The sequence below is a fragment of the Nothobranchius furzeri genome, chromosome 3 (genome assembly GCF_043380555.1).
Source record: "Nothobranchius furzeri strain GRZ-AD chromosome 3, NfurGRZ-RIMD1, whole genome shotgun sequence".
In the NCBI taxonomy this organism is placed as follows: domain Eukaryota; kingdom Metazoa; phylum Chordata; class Actinopteri; order Cyprinodontiformes; family Nothobranchiidae; genus Nothobranchius; species Nothobranchius furzeri.
Window position 1 is genome coordinate 58,284,657 of NC_091743.1, and position 20,508 is coordinate 58,305,164.

A 20,508-nucleotide genomic window follows, 5' to 3' on the forward strand; every position below is an offset into this window, starting at 1 on the left:
AAATATTATTTTCTTGATCCCATGATTCAAAATAACATCTTATTTACTTGGTGATCAGCTCCTTTATGCCATGATTCATTAGTTAAAATATATATTTGTTATTTTGTGAGAGAAACTAATAGAAGCATGTTGATGTGGTTTATTAGTGAGTTCATCGATTGCACTGCCATTACCGATCAGGTGATCAGTGATCTATTATTTCTGCCTTTCAAAACAAAGGAGAAATGGTCAAAGTGCTCAAAAGGTATTTTCTTTAAACATTACTTTTTATTTCTACAAATTAAGTCTGTTTTTAGAGACTAGTAATGGTTTTCTACTTTTGTTATAAGAGTGTTTTCACCAATCTTGTATTGATTAGTAAGGTCTGAGTTGACGCTGGGGGAACGTAGCGCTTCTGCTCGTCCATTATTACAGTGGAAGTGGCAGAAGTAACATCGAGTACGTGTTGTTTCTTCACTATCCCCCCTTTACAAGGGTGTAACATTCCCATGTATTTATGACCCAGTTTTTATGGTTATATGTTACAATGAGCCAATATTTTTCAAAACCTGGACATCATTGAATTCCTTTTCAACAATATTTTGATGGATATTTCCAGAGATAAAAACCACACATTGTCTCTTTAACCAGTACTTTATCAATCACTAATTTTTGCGGTCTTATGGTAAACGGCATTCTTCATTTTTAGTTCAACGTTCACTAAGAATGAGTTAGTCATTGACTTTTGGTCAGTGATGAATTAGTGGTAAATTGTTCATTATTAAAGTATTAATCTACACTAAAAGGCTTCGGTCTCATCTAGAGTATAAAACGTTTATAATGATGGCTGCGGAGTCTTGAGGAGGTTTGTGATGCTTCTACCTTTGTTGTTTTTATGTCTTCTGCCCGTGTTTTAATCACGCCGCGTTTTACTCAGGCGATCATCAGCAGAGTCAGTAGAGACCGAATCAGCCTTCTGGGGCTCAGCGGCAACCAGGAAACAAACAGCTGTTAGAGGAAAGCTGATGTAAGACTTAGAGTGGAAAAAACTACCACCTCTGCTCCCTGGGACCTCATGTTTATTAGCACTTCTAGTCTCCTCTTCTCTACTTCCTACTCTGACTTTTTTATCTTTAATCCTTCTTTCCTACAAGTATTTAATATAGCAAACTCTCAGGTGATGCATTCCCTCTAGTTAAAGGAGAAACCACTACCTCTCTTTCATTGTGCATTTCCATACCAGTCCATTCACAGTCCTGCTACACTCTGGTTGTAATCAGTCTGCTCACCCCTGAACCAGCAGGAAAAATAGTGAAGCAGCTGCAAAGCCAAGCGTGTGCATCATTTTTTTTCATGCCCATCTCTTCTTTTTACACTCATCTTTTCTCACTATTTACTCTTTCTTTTTGGCTTGAAACCCCCCCCCCCCCCCCCAAAAATCATTTATTTCTTTCCATTCTAGGTTCTCAGTGTTCTAAGTCACCACTCAGCAGATCCATCACACCATGCCACCACATGTTTGTTTAGTTTTGAATATAACACGTTCCCCCCCCTATTTTATGAATTTTTTGTTCACTACTCTTTCACAGTCACTGTCAGCTTTGGCTTCAGTAATCAGGTCTCATGTAGAGCTGTTTCTGCAGCAACAGGAAGGAGAAAAAATACACTCCCATCATTTTCTAGATGTGCAAAGATTTACATTTGTGAACTGATTTCTTGCAATTTGTTATTATTCTCCAGCCAAAGGCCAATAAATGTAATTGACTTGTTTAAATCAGAAGTTCCTACAGACTACGTCAGTAGCGCTCCTCTAATCAGTGATGAATATTTTAAACTCTGACTTTTATTCTGTTTCCTGTACGGTCGAGCTATTGTTTGTGTTCTTACTAAATTAGTCAGCTTTAGAGACTTCACGCATAAATCCTCAGTGATGATCTGTGCTGCAGCCTTGATTAACAGCAGCTCAAACCAGCCTTGACTGTTTTGATTCCAACGCTAAAGCGAAAAAGGGTAAAAGCCGGACAGCATGTCCCTTCAAGCCTTTTGCAGCCTGGTGACTTTAAATGCTGATCAGTTTCCTTTCAATAGAAGCAAACCTGGAACAGAACAGAATAAAAGCTTTATGCTGTTCTGGTGGACTTCCCTGTTAAAATCAAACGTTCACCGACGTCAAAGAGTTAACAAATATCTGTTTCATGTGGGGACCTATAATGGTATATTTAGCCATTGTTAGAAATCCTAGAACTAATGGAGAGATGCTGCATTTGCAAACCTTGTAGTGAAACAACCAGGGGCCTCACTCTAATTTCCCTCTGGGATTAATAAAGTATCCTTGAATTGAATTGAATTATCAAGCTTGCTTACGCACAAAACGGGGTCGGAAAACTGCGTAAGAAACTTTCCACGCAAACTTACGTGGAAAAATGTGCACAACTTTAAGCTGACTAAGGACCTGGCTTACGCACATTTTGGACATGGAGAGCACCTGCAGTGCTGCTGCTGAGAAGGATAAAATTATGAAATTCTGCAGCACACTTTCACACAGAGCAAGACCCCCCACATGCACACACACATGCGCACGCACACTCACACGCGCGCGCACACACACACACACAAACACACACACACAGAGCCTGAAGCGCAGAATATGGAATGCAGAATATCAGCAGGGGGGCAGATTGAGACAGAATGTCATACGTCTGTGACAGTGTGTGTGTCCTGTCACTGTGACCTGATTGATCATGCTCCCTGGCTACCTGGACAAGGGAGATCTCCATTTGGGTGACTGGTTAGCGAGCGCGACTTTCACCTGGGAGTCTGGGGATCGAATCCCGATCGGACCACTTCTTTGTATCTGCCACAGATCTCTCTGGAGAATTCACAACATTGACGGCTTCAGCAACGCTGTGCCACTCCGTGGGTTTTCTCTTATTTGTTTTACAAAAGCACTTCCTTTCATTTTTCCACCTCACCCACAAGCACCTCAATTTCTGCTTCTGTGGAATTGCGCTTCCTTGATCTACGGTCGCCATCGTCATTGGCGAAGCGCCGCAACAGCCAACTTATGTATATGCATGAGATCCACAAGGTACTTTGCATTGACTATTTATGGCAGTAAGTGGGTGTGGTGAGGGCGGGATGTGACTAAAATGCAGCTGAGAACCTTTCTAGATAGTTTCTGATTTATGAAGCGGAGATTGCGTGCAGCTGCGCGTACTCCATGTTTGATAGATCACAAACCTACTTGACATGAGTACATATTTTTTGCTGAGCTTAAGTACAGTTTTAGTAAGGATTCAACGCAATGTTTGATAAAAGAGACCCCTGCTCCCTCCAGCTAGAAACCCCCAAAAGAGAGAAAAAAATAGATAGATGTAATATAATTAAACTCCTTCTGTTTGACTGTTTCTCCTGATATGTCCAAAATAGCTCCATGACTGTTACCTGAAAGGAGTTTAAAAAAAGTTTCTTTTGTCTTTTGTTTTTCAAAATAAAACAAATAAAAATGGTTTCTGGGAAGAAAACGTGTACTTTAAAAAGCTTTCCCTTTGCACCTTTTAAAATGCAATCACACTACGGATTTGGTTTCTGGAGGCTTAAAAATTCTGCGTTTGTCAGACAATAAAAAATACTTTCTGTAGATTTTAAAATAGTAAACACTAACCATTAAACTGGTAACTGTTTCAGCCTTAGTATCACATGTGATGCTGATTTTCAAGTACTTAGGTGTTGCTCCTCTGGCACCCAAAGTATTGGTGGTTTCACATCTGGGCCAGCACGGACCAGACTGGGTATCTTTTAAAGTGTCCTCAAAGGTAGCCTTGTTTTGTTTGTGCACAACTTATTGGTTTTTCAGCCCTCATATAAGGCGGTTTGCTTTGGGCTGAACTGGCCCAACACACCCACTGCCAACTGATTGGCCGGCTCAAATTCACACCTGCCGTTAGGGGGAGCCTCCGATTGGCGGATAGAATCAACCAGGTGTGAAACTGCAGCTAGCAGAGATCATGTCAGATTTGTGTATCCTGTTAAATGTTGTTTCCTACTCTGAGATGTAGAGGGGTGAATATCGTTGCTTTTAAGCTCAGATTATTACCTTTCCTTATGACCAATATGCTGTGATATTCTATATAAATATAGAATGTCAACCTGCTTGGTCTTTGGATGTTTAATCAGAAGATTCTAGGATTCTTTGCCTTTTCAAGGATCAAACACACTTGGTCTCAATTCAGACAGAGTCAGGTTTATAAAAGATAAGACATTTATTTTCTAAACAAATAAAAACATGACAAGTTAACCAAGACTACTGTGATGGATAAATACAAGGTGATGGGATGTGATGTATGGTTTATCAGAACCTCGTATCTAGAAGAACTGAGTTCTGGGCGTGACAAAGAATTTGGTTTGCATTAATCTATGAAGTTGGTTCTTATCAAAAAAGCATCAGACACAGTCATGTTATGTTCTACGTACCCCTGAGGAGACTCCCTTTCGGATGGGAGATGTCGGGGGGTCAGGTGACCCCAAGGTACCGAAGTTCGTAGAGAAGACCGCAGTACGGCCAGGTCGGTCCAGAGTCATCTCCCGGATCACAACAGATAGATGAAATCATTTGCATCTAGAACAGCTGTTTCTGAATGGCTGGGGGAACCGTTTTGCTGTCAGCTGTAGAGCTTTTAGCTTGTCAAAAGCTTGTCAAGAGATACGGTGGCTAGAGAGTTTTCCTCCAATGGCCAGTCAGAGTTAGCTCAACTAAAGCTTGGTTTATGCTTGACGCATTCACTTTCCGCGCGGTGATGCGGCTCGCGGATGGAACGCGCTTCACAACTCGCAGCGTTTATGGTTTGTGCGGCTCGTCTCTGCGGTGAGCCAATATTCTCCCAAACTGTAGGGGGCAGCATGGAGCTCTACAGCATGCATCCAACACTACACCGTAGTAGAAGTAGAAATGACTGTTTACAACATGGCATTTCAGCATTTTAAACAGCGTCCTCGTCTTTTCCGACAGTGCGAGCTGTTTCTCTCCAAGAATTATTAACAACATGTTGATCCCGGTGATCTCTGAGAGCTGGATCATACAAATGTCTGTATTTACGAACCTCTGCCATACTAGTTCTTGCCGGTCCGCCATGTTTTTCCGCGTCCGACCGTCCGCGTGGTTAGAAATTTTCCAAGGTGCGCGTTGCGGAAATCTTGGGCCGTGCGGAGATGCGGTGGAGGGGCGTGGTTGTTAAAATGATGCAAAATGACGCAACTTTTCCGTGCGGAGCCGTGCGGACCTCGCGGACGCGTCAAGCATAAACCAGCCTTAACAGGATGCTGAATCTCACAGAATGCTGAAATAATAAATCACTCTGCAACTGACTCTGTTTTAAAATTCTCATATTATGATTTACTTGGCCAATCGGAACGTGCCATGTGAAGGGGCGTTAACAACAAACACTCAGAACATCATGCCTTCTTTCGGATACAGGGTTCTCTGATTTGTGGCTAAGAAAATATCTATGTGCAGTGACGTTACTTTAACTTTAATTTATCTCTAATGAACTTTGGGTCTGAGTGTAGATAATGATTCACTTGTTAAACCAAATATTACTGATCATCATAGTAATATTCATTTCAACTTCAGTATTTCAAGCACAGATTTATCAACCTTATTAATTTAAGCACAGATTAATCAAAACATTATTATTATTCATCAACCATTATTGTTCATTCGACCATATGATCATTCACTATTACTACGGTTCAGTCCTTTATTCTGTGCAGGACAGCCTAGATAAGCAGACAGGCTTGGCAGAGAAGAACCTTGAGAAGGGAACATGATGACAATACGTTATCATGTGTTCAGAGCTGCAGAACCTTCTGGGCTTGTTGGAAGGTAAAATGTAAAATCCACCTTAGAGAATGAAAATCCACCTTAGAGAATGGAATTTATGTCTGTAGATGACCGGTGGCATGTAGGTCAATCTGTAGGTTAAAACTGACCATTCCTGGACGTTACAGAGACCTACTGATTGCCTATGAGTTTTATTACTTGGCCTTCTTTCAGTGAAGCCATTCCTCTGAGCTTCAGTTCTGTGTATTGTAGCAGATCGTCAGCTCATCACAGACTGTGCATAAAACAAGTAGTTATTGTTGATACTGATCGACAGCTCACTGAGGGATGGATTGATGCATAATTCAGCACTCATTCTGCCTACCGACTATTTATGCATATGTATGAGATTCTTCAGCAGACGTGCATGCGTTGTTGTCTCTGTGTTATAACTTTTGAATTTAAAGTTTTGTTTGGATCCCTGACACATCATGAACGAGAAAAATGTGTTTTGATTCCATCTTCCACTGTGCATTTCTCTCATCCATCTGCATTTTATTCCCTTCTCTCCAGCTCTGCCAGGAAGCTGTGTTTCACTGCTGCATCATGGAGGCCCAGACTGGTGCATCATGGGAACTAATCAGTGGTGTGACAGACACAATATACTGAAGGGACATCATGGAGACGAGCACCTCTAGCCCAACCACCACTGACTGGGTAGGCACTGGTCCAGCTGGCCTGGATGGCATGGAGGTCTATCAGGAGCACGGAGGAGGAGAAGGTGGAGGTGCCCCGTCCGTTGGTCCGGTCTCCTGGTACATGCCATACTCTCTGAGCTTCCAGGTGTCGCTCACCGCCTTCCTCATGCTAGAGCTGGTGTTGGGTTTCAGCAGCAACCTGACTGTGCTGGTGCTCTACTGTTCCCAGTCCAATCTGGTGGACTCAGTGAGCAACATGGTGACGGTGAACCTGCACGTGCTGGATGTGGCGGTGTGTGTGCTTTGTGTGCCCCTCACCCTGGTGGTGGTTCTTTTGCCGCCAGGACCAAACCTGGCCTTGCTTTGCTGCTTCCACGAGGCGTGTGTTACATTTGCGAGCATCGCCACGGCCATCAACATCCTGGTGATCAGCTTGGATCGATACGACATCTCAGTACGACCGGCTAACAGGCTGCTGACGACACGCAGGGCAGCGCTGCTCCTAGCTGGTGTCTGGATCACTTCGGTCGCTGTGTTTTTCATGCCCTTCTTAGAGGTGCAGTGGTCTGGTTCTGAGGAAACGGAGAAAAAGAGGCAGGATGCCTCGGCATCTTCATCCTCGTATGGTTTTAGCAGCACGACAGTCCCAGCGTGGCCTAACAGGACTCTCCTTTGTGTTGGCGGTCAGGGCTATCGCACAGGCCTGGGAATGTATTACCATCTCATCCTGCAGGTGCCCATCTTCTTCACCACTGTGGCAGTCATGTTGTTTACCTACTCCAGAATACTGAGGGCTTTAAACATCCGTATTGGCTCCCACATGAGGAAGAGTCAGAGGCTCAGGGGCCGACACAAGAAACAGAAGAAGAGGAAGACGGGGTTTAGGATGAATGATGGGGAGGAGGCAGGAGAATCGTGCGCTGGAGATGGAACGAAACAGCTCAGCCATCCTCCCCTCATCCCATCCCCAACTCCCACTCCAACAGCTACCTCACCCCCTGCCTTGTCCTCTGCCGCTCCACTTGTCACCTCTGACATGGGGGCTGCTGCTCCCCTGCCGGCCACCGTGGGCGTCCAGGCCTCCGTGTCGGCAATTATAGCTCTGCGCCGGGCTGTTCGACGCCACCGTGATCGACGGGAGCGCCAGAGGCGGGTTTTCAAGATGTCCCTCATCATCATCACAACCTTTCTGGGCTGCTGGGCTCCCCTCTCTGTGACCAACATGCTAATCCTGGGCATTGGTCCCAGCGACGTCCTGGTCAGCTTGCGCCTCTGGTTCTTAGCCCTGGCGTACGGCACCACTGTTTCACACCCCTTGCTGTATGCCTTTACGCGTCAGAAATTACGCCGTGCCCTTCGTGCAAAAGTTAAAAAAAGAGTGGTGTCCCTGCTCCAGGTAGATCCTTCACCAGGTGGCACGGTGATACACAACTCCTGGGTGGAGAACAGAAAAACCAGCCGACAGCTGCGGCTGGAAGCTAGAGAAGGTGCTGACCGCCGCCTGGCAGAGGCCCTGTGAGACTTAGGATAATTAAAAACCAGAAAAGAGCCACAGGTGTGCGCTATAATGAAACCCACTGATGTGAGAAGCCAGTGTAAGAAAAGAACAAAATGCATTTTTACCTCTGGGAGATGTTTCAATACAAACACCAGCACAGCTACCTTCACCTCAGGCGATATTTACAGCAGGACGCTGCCGTCACCGTGGTGCACGCTGCTTCCGCAGCCGAAGAGAATCATTCAACAAACAAGCGGGGGACACACGACCTGTTCTCTGTCAAAGGCTGAGGTCTATTTACATTCAGAGATGTCCTTATGTAACTGTCCCAAAGAATGTGTTTATCCAGACCAGGAGACATAATCTGCCTCCCACTCAAAAGATCGAAAGCAGCATTTCAAAACAACATTCATTCATTTCACATACATATTCTTGAATGTGTTGAATATTAATCCTGCTTTTAGTTTTTTTGAAATAGCTCAGTGTTTAATTCTGAAGGAGAGGTAACCTGAGAGCTTAGCGACTGCTTCACGCGAAACTTTACAGGGAAGGAGAAGTATCATGTGTAGAGTGTGATTTTAGCTCGTGTAGTCATTAGGAAGTCAAATGTTGTGTTTAAATGAGATTTCGCAACAATTGTTGATAACATGCAACCTTTATTTCTTCCTAGTTTTATAAAAATATGGTGTAACATCTTGTTTGGTATTGCAGAGTAGCTGATTGGTCTTCCTCCACCATTCGTTTTATTTTTGTAAGCTAACCTACAGCGATTTACTGTAGATTAAGTGTAAACATATAAATCCTTTGATCTCTGATATTGAAATAAAAACGAAACCTAAATAGTGTCAAATATGCTGAACTGTGGAGCTCGATCAACATGTTGATGTGTGACGACGAAAAACCGGATATTTGCAGAGCAGATGAGGTGTTAAGTGTTTTTATTTTTTTTTGCATGCTAAAGGCATGTGCTGATTTCGTAGAGAACATTTTGTAAATACTAGATTGTAATTAGTTTTATGTGAAATCTACAATCAAAGACGCTTTTGCAAATGAGAGAAAACATTCACACCCTTTTATGGGATCAGTGATGTGATGTTTCTGGTCAGCTCGTTTTTGGAAAATATTTACAGCAAAAAAAAAAAAAAATCCAAATAGTAACCATTACATCAATCAGGTAATCAATGATTGATTCATGAAATATGTGTGTGCTATTGATAGCCTCACTCTAGGGGCATGTGATTTTCACCTGAGATGATCAAGTTTTTAAATGTAAAAAAATAAATAATTTCTGACACCAAGAATATGCTATCTTTAACATTTTTGACATTTGTGTTGTTTTTGTGTGGCTGTTTAAAGGAACAAATCAATTACGTTAGTAAAAATGAAAAATCGAGACCTGAGTTTGGTTTTTGTGTGTGTGTGCGCAAACGTGTGTATGTTTCTGTGTGCACGTGTGTATGTTTGTGTATACTTGTATGCGTGTGTGCATATGTGTGGTTTTATGTGTGTGTATGTGTTTGTGTGCATGTGTGTGTTCATGTAAACGTGCATGTGTGTGTGCATATGTGAGTGTGTGTGTGCGTGCATGCTTGAGTGTGCGCATGGATGTGTTTGTGTATGTGTGAATGCATGTGTGCATGTGTATGCATGCAAGCTTGTGCTTTCTATTTTACACTTCCGGTCGGTAACAAGATGGCACCTGTGCTTGGCTTAGCCGCTGTCACCGGCCACTTTTTCAACGGCGCGTGTGTGTTTGTGTATGTATGCGTGTTCATGTGTGTGTGTGTGTGCGTGTGTTAGTGTATGCATGCATGTGTGTGTGTGTGTGTGTGTGTGTGTGTGTGTGTGTGTGTGTGTGTTTGTAATAAATTATTGGTTTCGTTTTTAAAACTATCCTTGAAAATGACTAGAACTCCCGTTGGTATCATATTAGCTCTGATATTTGTATAATAAAACACACATCTCTAAATTTTCATGTATTTATTTGAAACATAAATTGTATTTTGCACGTCATACTTGTTTTTTAAACGTGTTAATTTATCACCTTTGTTAAAGCAGGCAACAGTGAGTGGGTTTTGTTGCATGTTAATTTTAGCTTGCTGTGGTTGGTATGGTGATTTCAGACCTTTTCCTGTGCAATCGTTCTGTTTCAGTGGCTGCGTGCTTGTTCAGTCTGGGATCTCCATGTGGACTCGTACACCTGTGTATCACATGCTCCTCCCATCAAGTCCTCCTGTACACACCAGTGTAAGAGGTCCAGAGGTGAAAACTTAGCGTAGGCTTAGCGCAGCGTGGGAGGGAGGTGCTGCAAGCCTCGGCTGTAAGTAAAAGAGGGGTCATCTATGTGGGATGAAGCCTGCAGGGTAAAGTGGGCTAATTCAGCAGAGAGATCAAGTAGGTCACTGATACTCTAGCTGATTTTTGAGTTTTAAAATAAATGTTGGTCAAAAGTAAATGTCATAAGGATGTGAACACGGGTTTAAGTTCATGAAAGACAATCAGTTTTTATTGTGGTACACTAAGTGTACTGGTTTAAACAAAGTTTGCCTCAGAGTTTAGATATTGTTATCAGACGTGTCTATGGTTTACTCAAATAAGATTACATGCTTTTCATACATTTCAAAGACTTCTATTAACAATTATATTAAATTTAAACAAAACATATTTAGCAATTCACCCAGGCATGCTGTCAATCAGTTTCAGGGCCAGATCCTGACTGATGCAAGCCCAGTTTTGCATGGCAAAGAAAATCAATTCAATTCAGTTAATCTATTTAGTGCCAAATCACAAGAGTCGCCTCAAGGCACTTCACAGAACATACAGTCCAGTTGAATATTCTTATAGGGTACTGAGTGCATTTCATTGTTCCAATTAAAAGGAAACCCAGCAGGTTGCATCGAGTCACTGACTTGTGTCAGAGGCTTTACAGCAATCCTCATACTAAGCAAGCGTGTAGCGACAGTGGAGAGGAAAAGTCCCCTTTAACAGGATGAAACCTCCAACAGAACCAGGCTCATTTTGAGCAGCCATCCGACTCACTGGGGGTTTAAGATTTCGCAATGAGTTTATGGAATGAGTGACTTTATAATGATTCGTTTATGTGTTATTCTCAAAGATTTTAGGACTTAGAAAGTTATTAAGTCCCTTTTTTTTCTTCCAAATGAAATAAAAACTAATGTCAGGGTATGAGCAAACTAAAAAATTAAAAGTAAACCTACATTTGTTACAAGAAAAAAAGGCACACGATAACCTAAAATAAGAGTTAAAGCAGCAAAACAACTCTCCACAGGTCCGTGTGTCTTCTGTAGGATGGAGAAGCTATCAGCTCTGCTCCCAGGAGATCAGTTGTTTTAGCATCTCTTCATAACTGTTTGTGTCAATAGTTTGACCTGAAAAAAATAAAAAATAAATTTATTTTTTACTAGTATTTTACTACAGATACAGATAGATCAGGTGTTTTTCCACCTGTTAAACACTGATAAGACCTTGCAGCTTTTCTTTGCCTCAATATGTTTTCAAGAATGTCATCAGCTGCAAAATAAATGGAGACGTAATTATGACTAAGTCTGAGAATGTGATTATTAAAGAAAACGACTAATCTCCAAATTAGTCATTTTACTCGAACAAGATGCTCCCACAGCTTCTCTCAGTGTATCTTTTAACACAAACAACTTTGTTTTACTGAATCTAAGCTGCTTTAATTTGTGCTGATAGTCCGTTCAACCATCCATCCATCCATTCAACTGTCCGTCCATCCATCCATTCACCCATTCATCCATCCATTCATCCATCCATTCACCCATCCATTCATCAATCCATCCATCCATCCATCCATCCACTTCATTCCACTTATCCAGATGCTGAGCCATTCTGAGCCTGGCCCCAGGGTCCCCTTGACAACCTGTAAGGGAAGGTGACCAGGGCACATCCTAATCCTATGCTTGAACCACTTCAACTGATTCATTTCAATTCAAAAATTCTGCCCATCCATCCATCCATTTTCATCTGCTTATCTGGAGTCGGGTCGCGGGGGCTGTAGCCTAGGGCGAGAGGTCCAGACTTCCTTCTCCCCAGCCACTTGGGCCAGCTCCTCCATGGGAATCCCAAGGTGTTCCTTGGCCAGGTGAGAGACATAGTCCCTCTACCATGTCCTGGGTTTACCTTTAGGCCTCCTCCCGGTTGGACGTGCCCAGAAAACCTCACCAGGGAGGCGTACAGGAGGCATCTTGACCAGAAGCCTGAGCCACCTCAACTGGCTCCTCTCGATGTGGAGGAGCAGCGGGTCTACTCCGAGCCCCTCCCAAATGACCGAGCTTCTCACCCTATCTCTAAGGGAGAGCCCAGCCACTCTTTGGAGTGAACTCATTTCGGCCGCTTGTATCCGCGATCTTGTACTTTCGGTCACTACCCAAAGCTCATGACCATAGGTGAGGGTAGGAACGTAGATCGACCGGTAAATCGAGAGCTTCGCCTTCTGACTCAGCTCTCTCTTCACCACGACAGACCGGTACAACGCCCGCATCACTGCAGATGCAGCACCAATCTGCCTATCGATCTCTTGCTCCAGTTTTCCTTCACTCGTGAACAAGACCCCGAGATACTTAAACTCCTCCACTTGGGGTAGGACCTCATCCCTGACCCGGAGAAGGCATTCTACCCTTTTCCGGATCAAGACCATGGTCTCAGATTTAGAGGAGCTGATTCTCATCCCAGCTGCTTCACACTTGGCTGCGAACCACTCCAGCGAAAGCTGAAGATCACGTTCTGATGAAGCCAACAGGACAACATCATCTGCAAAAAGCAGAGACCTGATCCTCAGGCCACAAAAATGGATGCCTTCCACACCTTGGTTGCACCTAGAAATCCTGTCTGTAAAGGTGAACTATTTCTTTATGTTTAACAACGGCAAAGGTATACGGGCTTTTATTTTGATAGCGTCATAGCAACCGTAGCCAAGTAGGGAGGCGCAACGGGCGCAACACAGAAGAAGCAAACGGAAATCTATTAGAAGTGAAGACGGAGCAAAGGATAGGCTATTAGCAGTTCACGGAGAAGAAGACAAAGAAAGTTTGAAGAATACTTCTGTCTAGCTTCAGTTGATAAGGGGAACAAGGTTTGTAATTATAATTCAGAATGTTGTTATGAAAACGGAACGTGTCTATAATGATTGTATTAATTGTGAAAACGACTACCAATGTAATCAGTTATGCATTATGGTTTATTTTATGATTTATTTATTTTTTGTTTATGCCTAGCTCTTACGTTGGTTGGTTGATGATACGGACGGCTCAATAAATCATCATTCACCATCAGTTCCGGCCTTCTCGATATTGACTGAATGCTACAGTAAGAGCTTGACCGCCCCCTCTTGCCGCACGGTGTGGTTTCACGGTTCAACGGCAGTACCCGCAACGTCCAGCAGAGGGCAAAAGTTGGTCAGGAATTGAAACGGATCAAGGCAAAGTAAAATGGAAGACTTACAGGCTGCAACAGTAAGTCAAACGGCCCTAACTGAACAGATGACAACTCTGCAAAAGGAAAAAAGAATGCTTGTCCTTTATGAGCAATGGAAAGCACAGGCACGTGAAACAAGAGAAAAATTAAAGGAAGATATAACAGTGAAGGAGATGTCAGAACTTGCTGACATAATAGAAGAAAGGAGAGATGATCTATTAAAGTTATATTCAGAAAATAGAACCCAAATGGCACCATCATCTGACGTAAGGAGAAAGATCGATGCATGTGAAGCAGTAACTAAGGAGATCATAGGGATAATTCTGGAAAGAATAAGTGGTGTTGATGGAGATTTTGATGCAGATCGTGAAAAAGCTCGTTTACGTGAACTTTTAGAGCATGAATACGCCATTTCCATATATGGATCAACTGCAGCATCAAATCGCAGCCAGCGATCCTCAGCTTCCCATCTTACAGCAAAACGAGCTGAAGCAGCAGCAGAACTAGCAGCAAAGGAGGTTGAGTATGAGGTCGCGCTGGAGGAACAAAGACAACAAGAAAAAATAAGGGCTCTAGAGGAAGAGCATAAAAAACAGGTGGCAGTTCAAAATGCAGAGTTAGAACGCCTGAGAGCACAAAGGGATGTGAAAGCAGCTCGAGCCAGATTTGAAGCATATGACAGGCATTTACTACAAGTGGGTGATGTACAGTCAATTACAGATGAAAAGGTGAGCCCAAACATCACACCTAAACAGCCGTTACCAGCAGTCTCCTTTGGTTCTGTGCAGACAGCCCCCCCTACTGTTACTGAGTTGGCACCAGCAGTGCAGGAAGCTCCCTCCAGTGTTACCCAGCTAGCACAGGCAGTTCAAGACAGCATAAGATTAAACAAACTTCCTACGCCAGAACCAACAGTTTTTAGTGGCGACCCAATGCATTTCATTGAATGGAAATCCACATTTACATCACTGATTGATCAAAGGGGCATCTCAGCAGCAGATAAACTGTACTATTTGAAGAGATATGTAACAGGGTCAGCTCGCAAATGCATTGAAGGGACTTTCTTTAGGAGTGATGAAGCCGCATATAAGGACGCTTGGGACAAGTTAAACCAAAGATACGGCCAGCCCTTTATTATACAGAAATCATTCCGAGAGAAGCTATCAAAATGGCCAAAGGTGCAGTCCAGAGATGCTGATGGATTAAGAACTTTTGCGGACTTCCTAAATGCATGCATGCTCGCTATGCCTCATGTAAAGGGTTTGCAAATACTTAACGACTGCGAGGAAAATCAAAAATTACTGCACAAACTACCAGACTGGATAAATGCAAGATGGAACCGACAGGTAACAAAGACTTTAATGGAAGGTGGTGAGTTTCCAAGTTTTAGTGAGTTTGCATCCTTTCTCTCTGTTGAAGCTGAAGTTGCATGTAACCCATTCACCTCCATTCACGCCCTTCGTTACTCTGAAACTAACAGCGACAAAGGAAACACAAAAGAACGAAAAGGGAACAAAGCAAGTGTTTTTAAGACAAATTCAACGGAACAAAGTGACACACAGTCAATAATAATAACATCAAAGGATTTTTCATGTGTTCTGTGTCAGATTGCACATCCACTCCACAAGTGTCCAGACTTCTTAAAACTGTCTCTAGAAAACAGAAGAAAGTTTGTGAAGGAGAAGAAACTTTGTTATGGTTGTCTAAAACAAGGTCACAATGCCAAAGACTGCAAACGCCGCTTCAGTTGTGATACCTGCTCAAAGAGGCATCCTACCTGTCTTCATGACGACAATTATTGGAACAGCCTACAAAAAGAGACACAAGTGAGTGTAAATAATGGAACTCAAGTTAACTCACCTGCAGCAGCGACGGCTATGTCACTCAATGTTGCCAGACCTGAACACACAATCAGCACATCAATGATAGTTCCAGTGTGGCTGTCAACTGCCAACAACCCACTCAAAGAAAAACTGGTTTATGCGCTATTAGACACGCAGAGTGATGCTGTCTTCATTGATCAGGATGTAACACATGAGCTGCAGGCAGATGTTTGCCCAGTAAAGCTAAAACTGACTACCATGATGGGAAAAAATGCAGTTGTAAGCAGTGAAAGGGTGTCTGATCTCTTGGTGAGAGGCTATAACTCAGCCACAGTCATAAAGCTTCCTACGGCATATTCAAAGGACTGCATCCCTGCTAACAGAGAACACATACCCACATGTGAAACAGCCAAACAGTGGAGTCACTTGCTGCCCATTGCCGATGAAATCCCTCCACTTCTCAGTTGTGAGATAAGTCTCCTCATAGGTTATACTTGTCCTAGAGCTCTAGCACCTAAACAAGTAATCTTAGGAAAAGATAATGAACCTTATGCTCTTCGGACTGATTTGGGATGGAGCATTGTTGGCAACTCAGACCCCGAAGAGAAAACAGACATGACAACCAGGCTTTGTCACAGATGCACCGTTAAAGAGGTTCCTCCTTCCACTCCAGCAGACGCAATACGTGTATTGGAAAGAGACTTTAAAGACGCTGAAAGAAATGAAAAGACTGTGTCACAAGAGGATCTATTATTCCTCCAAAAACTTGAGGAAGGCATAGTACAAACGAAAAAGGGAAATTATGAAATGCCATTGCCGTTCAGGAAAAGACCACAAATGCCAACTAACAGACAACTTGCTGAAAGCAGACTAAGTCAACTGAAACGCAAACTCATGAAGGATCAAAAATACAAGGAGGATTACATGAAATTCATGAATGAAATGATCAAAAGAGGTGATGCAGAAGAAACTGACGATATTGGACCACCTGGTGAGACATGGTATATACCTCACCACGGTGTTTATCATCCAAAGAAACCTGACAGGTTGCGCATAGTTTTTGACTGTTCAGCTAAACACAATGGTACCTGCCTTAATGATCATTTACTAAATGGCCCTGACATGATCAACAGTTTAACTGGTGTTTTGGTGCGCTTCAGACAGCATAAAGTCGCTCTAATGTGCGACATTGAAAAAATGTTCCACCAGTTTCAGGTTAAGGAAGATGATCGCAACTATTTGCGCTTCTTATGGTGGAAAGATGGTGACGTTAACAGCCAGCCACAAGCATACAGGATGACAGTCCACCTTTTTGGCGCTGCTTCATCCCCAGGGTGTGCGAACTATGGACTCAAACATCTGGCTAAGGAAAACAGATCTGCATATCCTGTAGGCTCACAGTTCATAACCAGGGACTTCTATGTAGATGACGGAGTCACCAGCGTACAAAAAACTGAGGATGCTATTCAACTAGTAAAGGAAGCACGTGAGCTATGTGCAAAGGGTGGATTAAGGCTGCATAAGTTTGTATCCAACAACACTGATGTTTTAAACAGCATCCCAACATCAGAGCTGGCAACAGATACAAAAACAAAGGACTTGACATTCAAAGAGGCACAAACAGAAAGAGCCCTTGGCATTTATTGGAATGTAGAGAAAGACTGCTTTACGTTCAACATCATGCTGAAGGACCAACCCCCAACCAGGCGGGGCATCCTATCAGCAGTTGCAGCAATATATGATCCCCTCGGATTTTTAGCTCCTTATGTGCTCAACGGCAAGGGAATTCTCCAAGAAATGTGCCGTCAAGGAACAGACTGGGACGACCCAATACCAGACCACCTCAGGCCACGGTGGGAGTGCTGGAAAGGAGACCTGCAAAATTTAAAGAACGTCCAGATAAACAGATGTTATGCTCCTGCAGAATTTGGAGAAGTGATCAAAGGAGAATTACATCACTTTTCAGATGCAAGCACCGCAGGATACGGCCAATGTACCTATCTTAGACTCACAAACAAAAACAAAGAAGTTCATTGTGCCTTTGTCATGGGCAAAGCACGTGTCTCACCCACAAAGGTCACCACTATACCCAGGTTGGAACTCACCGCAGCCACAGTATCAGTCACAGTGAGCAAAATGCTAAAGGAGGAGCTGCTCTACGATGATGTAGAAGAGTTCTTTTGGACAGATTCAAAGGTCACTTTAGGATACATAAATAATGAGGCAGGGCGCTTCCACACGTTTGTTGCGAATAGAGTGCAGAAAATACGGAGCCACACTTCACCGCAACAATGGTTTCATGTACCTACTGATGAAAATCCCGCCGACATGGCTTCCAGGGGCACTTCTGTAAAGGAACTGCTTTCATCCAACTGGCTCACCGGCCCTCAGTTTCTGTGGAAAGGAGAAATACAGCTTCCAACAAGAAAGACTATCGAGCTCCAAGTAGGAGACCCAGAGGTGAGAAAGGTGCAGACCCTAAACACTCAAGCTGTAAAACATGCAAGTCTCAGTGACCACCTCACAAAGTTCTCCTCCTGGTCCCGTGCAGTTAGTGCTGTTGCACGTCTCAGACGATATCTGCTCAAGGACAAATCAAAGACACTCACCACTGTAGCTGAAAGGAAAATAGCTGAAACTGTGATCATCAAAGATTTGCAAGGACAAGTGTATCACAATGAAAACTTCAAGTGCTCTGCCTCCACCAGGAACATTCATAAAATAGGACTTGTATGCACGAAAGCGATGGCGCCAAGTTCAGCACCTTCTTGAGCAGTTCTGGAGCAGATGGAGAAAAGAGTACCGTCAGAACTTTATAGTGAGACAAAAATGGCACACACCTAAAAGAAACATGCAAATTGGAGACATAGTGATGGACAAAGATGACATGCTACCACGCTCTCAATGGAAACTTGGTCGAATCGTGGACACTGTGCAGGACACTGATGAACTTGTCAGAAAGGTCAAAATAGCCTCTGCAGACAAAAATCTAAACAATAAGGGCCAACGTGTCAGCAAAATGTCTGTGGTAGAACGCCCTGTTCATAAGTTGGTCTTGTTGTTAGAAGACTGTAATGTTTGAATCTACAATGCTTTAAAGTGTTGGAAAATGTTTTATTTATTTATTTTTTGTTTTTGAATTTTATACAAAGTATCTGTTAAGCTACTGTTATTGTTATGGAAAAATTATTTGTGTTTATATGTTCAATAGTAAATAATTTGGTGGGAGTGTAAAGGTGAACTATTTCTTTATGTTTAACAACGGCAAAGGTATACGGGCTTTTATTTTGATAGCGTCATAGCAACCGTAGCCAAGTAGGGAGGCGCAACGGGCGCAACACAGAAGAAGCAAACGGAAATCTATTAGAAGTGAAGACGGAGCAAAGGATAGGCTATTAGCAGTTCACGGAGAAGAAGACAAAGAAAGTTTGAAGAATACTTCTGTCTAGCTTCAGTTGATAAGGGGAACAAGGTTTGTAATTATAATTCAGAATGTTGTTATGAAAACGGAACGTGTCTATAATGATTGTATTAATTGTGAAAACGACTACCAATGTAATCAGTTATGCATTATGGTTTATTTTATGATTTATTTATTTTTTGTTTATGCCTAGCTCTTACGTTGGTTGGTTGATGATACGGACGGCTCAATAAATCATCATTCACCATCAGTTCCGGCCTTCTCGATATTGACTGAATGCTACACTGTCCATAAAGGTTATGAACAGAATCGGTGACAAAGGGCAGCCTTGGCGGAGTCCAACGCTCACTGGGAACGAGCCCGACTTACGGCCGGCAATGCGGACCAAGCTCTGACACTGGTCATACACGGACCTAACAGCCCATATCAGAGGGCCTGGTACCCCATAGTCCCGGAGTACCCCCCTCAGGGCCCCCTGAGGGACGCGGTCAAACGCCTTCTCCAAATCCACGAAACACATGTAGACTGGTTGGGCAAATTCCCATGCACCCTTCAGGATCCCCCTAAGGGTATAGAGCTGGTCCAGTGTTCCATGGCCAGGACGAAAACCACATTGCTCCACCTGAATCTGAGTTTCAACAATCTGACGGACCCTCCTCTCCAGAACCCCTGAATAGACCTTACCAGGAAGGCTCAGGAGTGTGATCCCCTTGTTGTTGGAACACACCCTGCGGTCCCCCTTTTTAAATAAGGGGACCACCACCCCGGTCTGCCAGTCCAGTGGGTCTGTCCCCGATGTCCACGCGATATTGCAGAGCCGCGTCAGCTAACATAGCCCCACAACATCCAGAGCCTTAAGGAACTCCGGGCGGATCTCATCCACCCCTGGAGCCTTGCCACAGAGGAGCTTTTTAACCACCTCCGTGACCTCAGCACCAGAGATTTGAGAGGCCAACCCAAAGTCCCCAGACTCTGCTTCCTCACTGGAAGACGTGTCGGTGGGATTGAGGAGGTCTTCAAAGTACTCTGCCCACCGATCCACAACGTCCTGAGTAGAGGTCAGCAGCACACCCTCCCCAGTGTTGGTAGCGCCCATTTTACTTCTTTATTTGATTTATTTGATTATGACAAATTTATTCCTATCTATTTTCTTTTTAAAGCGGTTTGGGTTCTTAAGGGCTACAGACAATAGACAAGACAGGGTGACTTTGAGGTGGAAAATCAAATATAGAAACATATGTTCACATCTATGTGACACATTCCCTGGTGCATTTGAGGAATGCGTCATCTCCAGAACAACAGAGTCCAAAAGGTTAAATCCCATTCACAGAAAACCTGGTGTGAAGGAGCTGAATCATTAGAGGAGACGAGGGGATGGAGGCCTTGACCTCACTGGTAGAAATATAATAAAGAGTTGTTCCAAACTAAAGCTCAGCTCTGAGTTCATGATCCAGTGTTTTATTTTAATCATCTAGCAGACACTGTTTGAAAACACAAAGTTGAAAAAATACATATGGACACTGAGGTTTTATATTATATATATATGTATATATGTATATATGTATATATATATATATATATATATATATATATATATATATATATATATATATACATATACACGAGGGGGGCACAAGGGACCTGTGGGGGGAAACCCACAACAATTGGCAAAAATTAAAGCCTCCACCAATCTCTCTTCCACATTTAAACAACTAAAAACAATAACTTCTTCTAGACTGTACAGTTTACATGTATTTGTCCTGCTTTTATAAACTAATTTCAAATGAAGTAAATTAAAAAGTTATCTTAGCAATATA

The 20,508-nt window shown here is 43.1% G+C and overlaps 2 protein-coding genes across 2 annotated transcripts in view; both read left to right on the top strand.

Moving 5' to 3' along the window:
• The window catches only part of LOC107385412 (G-protein coupled receptor 22), a 35,493-nt gene extending 22,188 nt beyond the window's left edge, over window positions 1-13,305 (top strand). The window contains exon 2 of the mRNA XM_015959257.3: window positions 6,371-13,305. Coding sequence (XP_015814743.3) covers window positions 6,476-8,014 — 1,539 coding nt within the window. The 5' untranslated portion in view covers window positions 6,371-6,475 and the 3' untranslated portion in view covers window positions 8,015-13,305. The remainder of the gene's footprint in view (window positions 1-6,370) is intronic.
• Window positions 13,306-13,449: 144 nt separating this feature from the next.
• LOC139068868 (uncharacterized) lies at window positions 13,450-18,941 on the top strand. Its single transcript, XM_070549360.1, has 2 exons — window positions 13,450-18,742; window positions 18,885-18,941. The coding sequence occupies exon 1, from the start codon at window positions 13,462-13,464 to the stop codon at window positions 18,040-18,042; it is 4,581 nt and encodes a 1,526-aa protein (XP_070405461.1). The 5' UTR covers window positions 13,450-13,461; the 3' UTR covers window positions 18,043-18,742; window positions 18,885-18,941.
• The last annotated feature ends 1,567 nt before the right edge of the window (window positions 18,942-20,508 follow it).

Excerpts from the sequence above, each read along its gene's own strand:
- LOC139068868 (XM_070549360.1), top strand. The coding sequence starts at position 13,462 with ATGGAAGACTTACAGGCTGCAACAGTAAGTCAAACGGCCCTAACTGAA.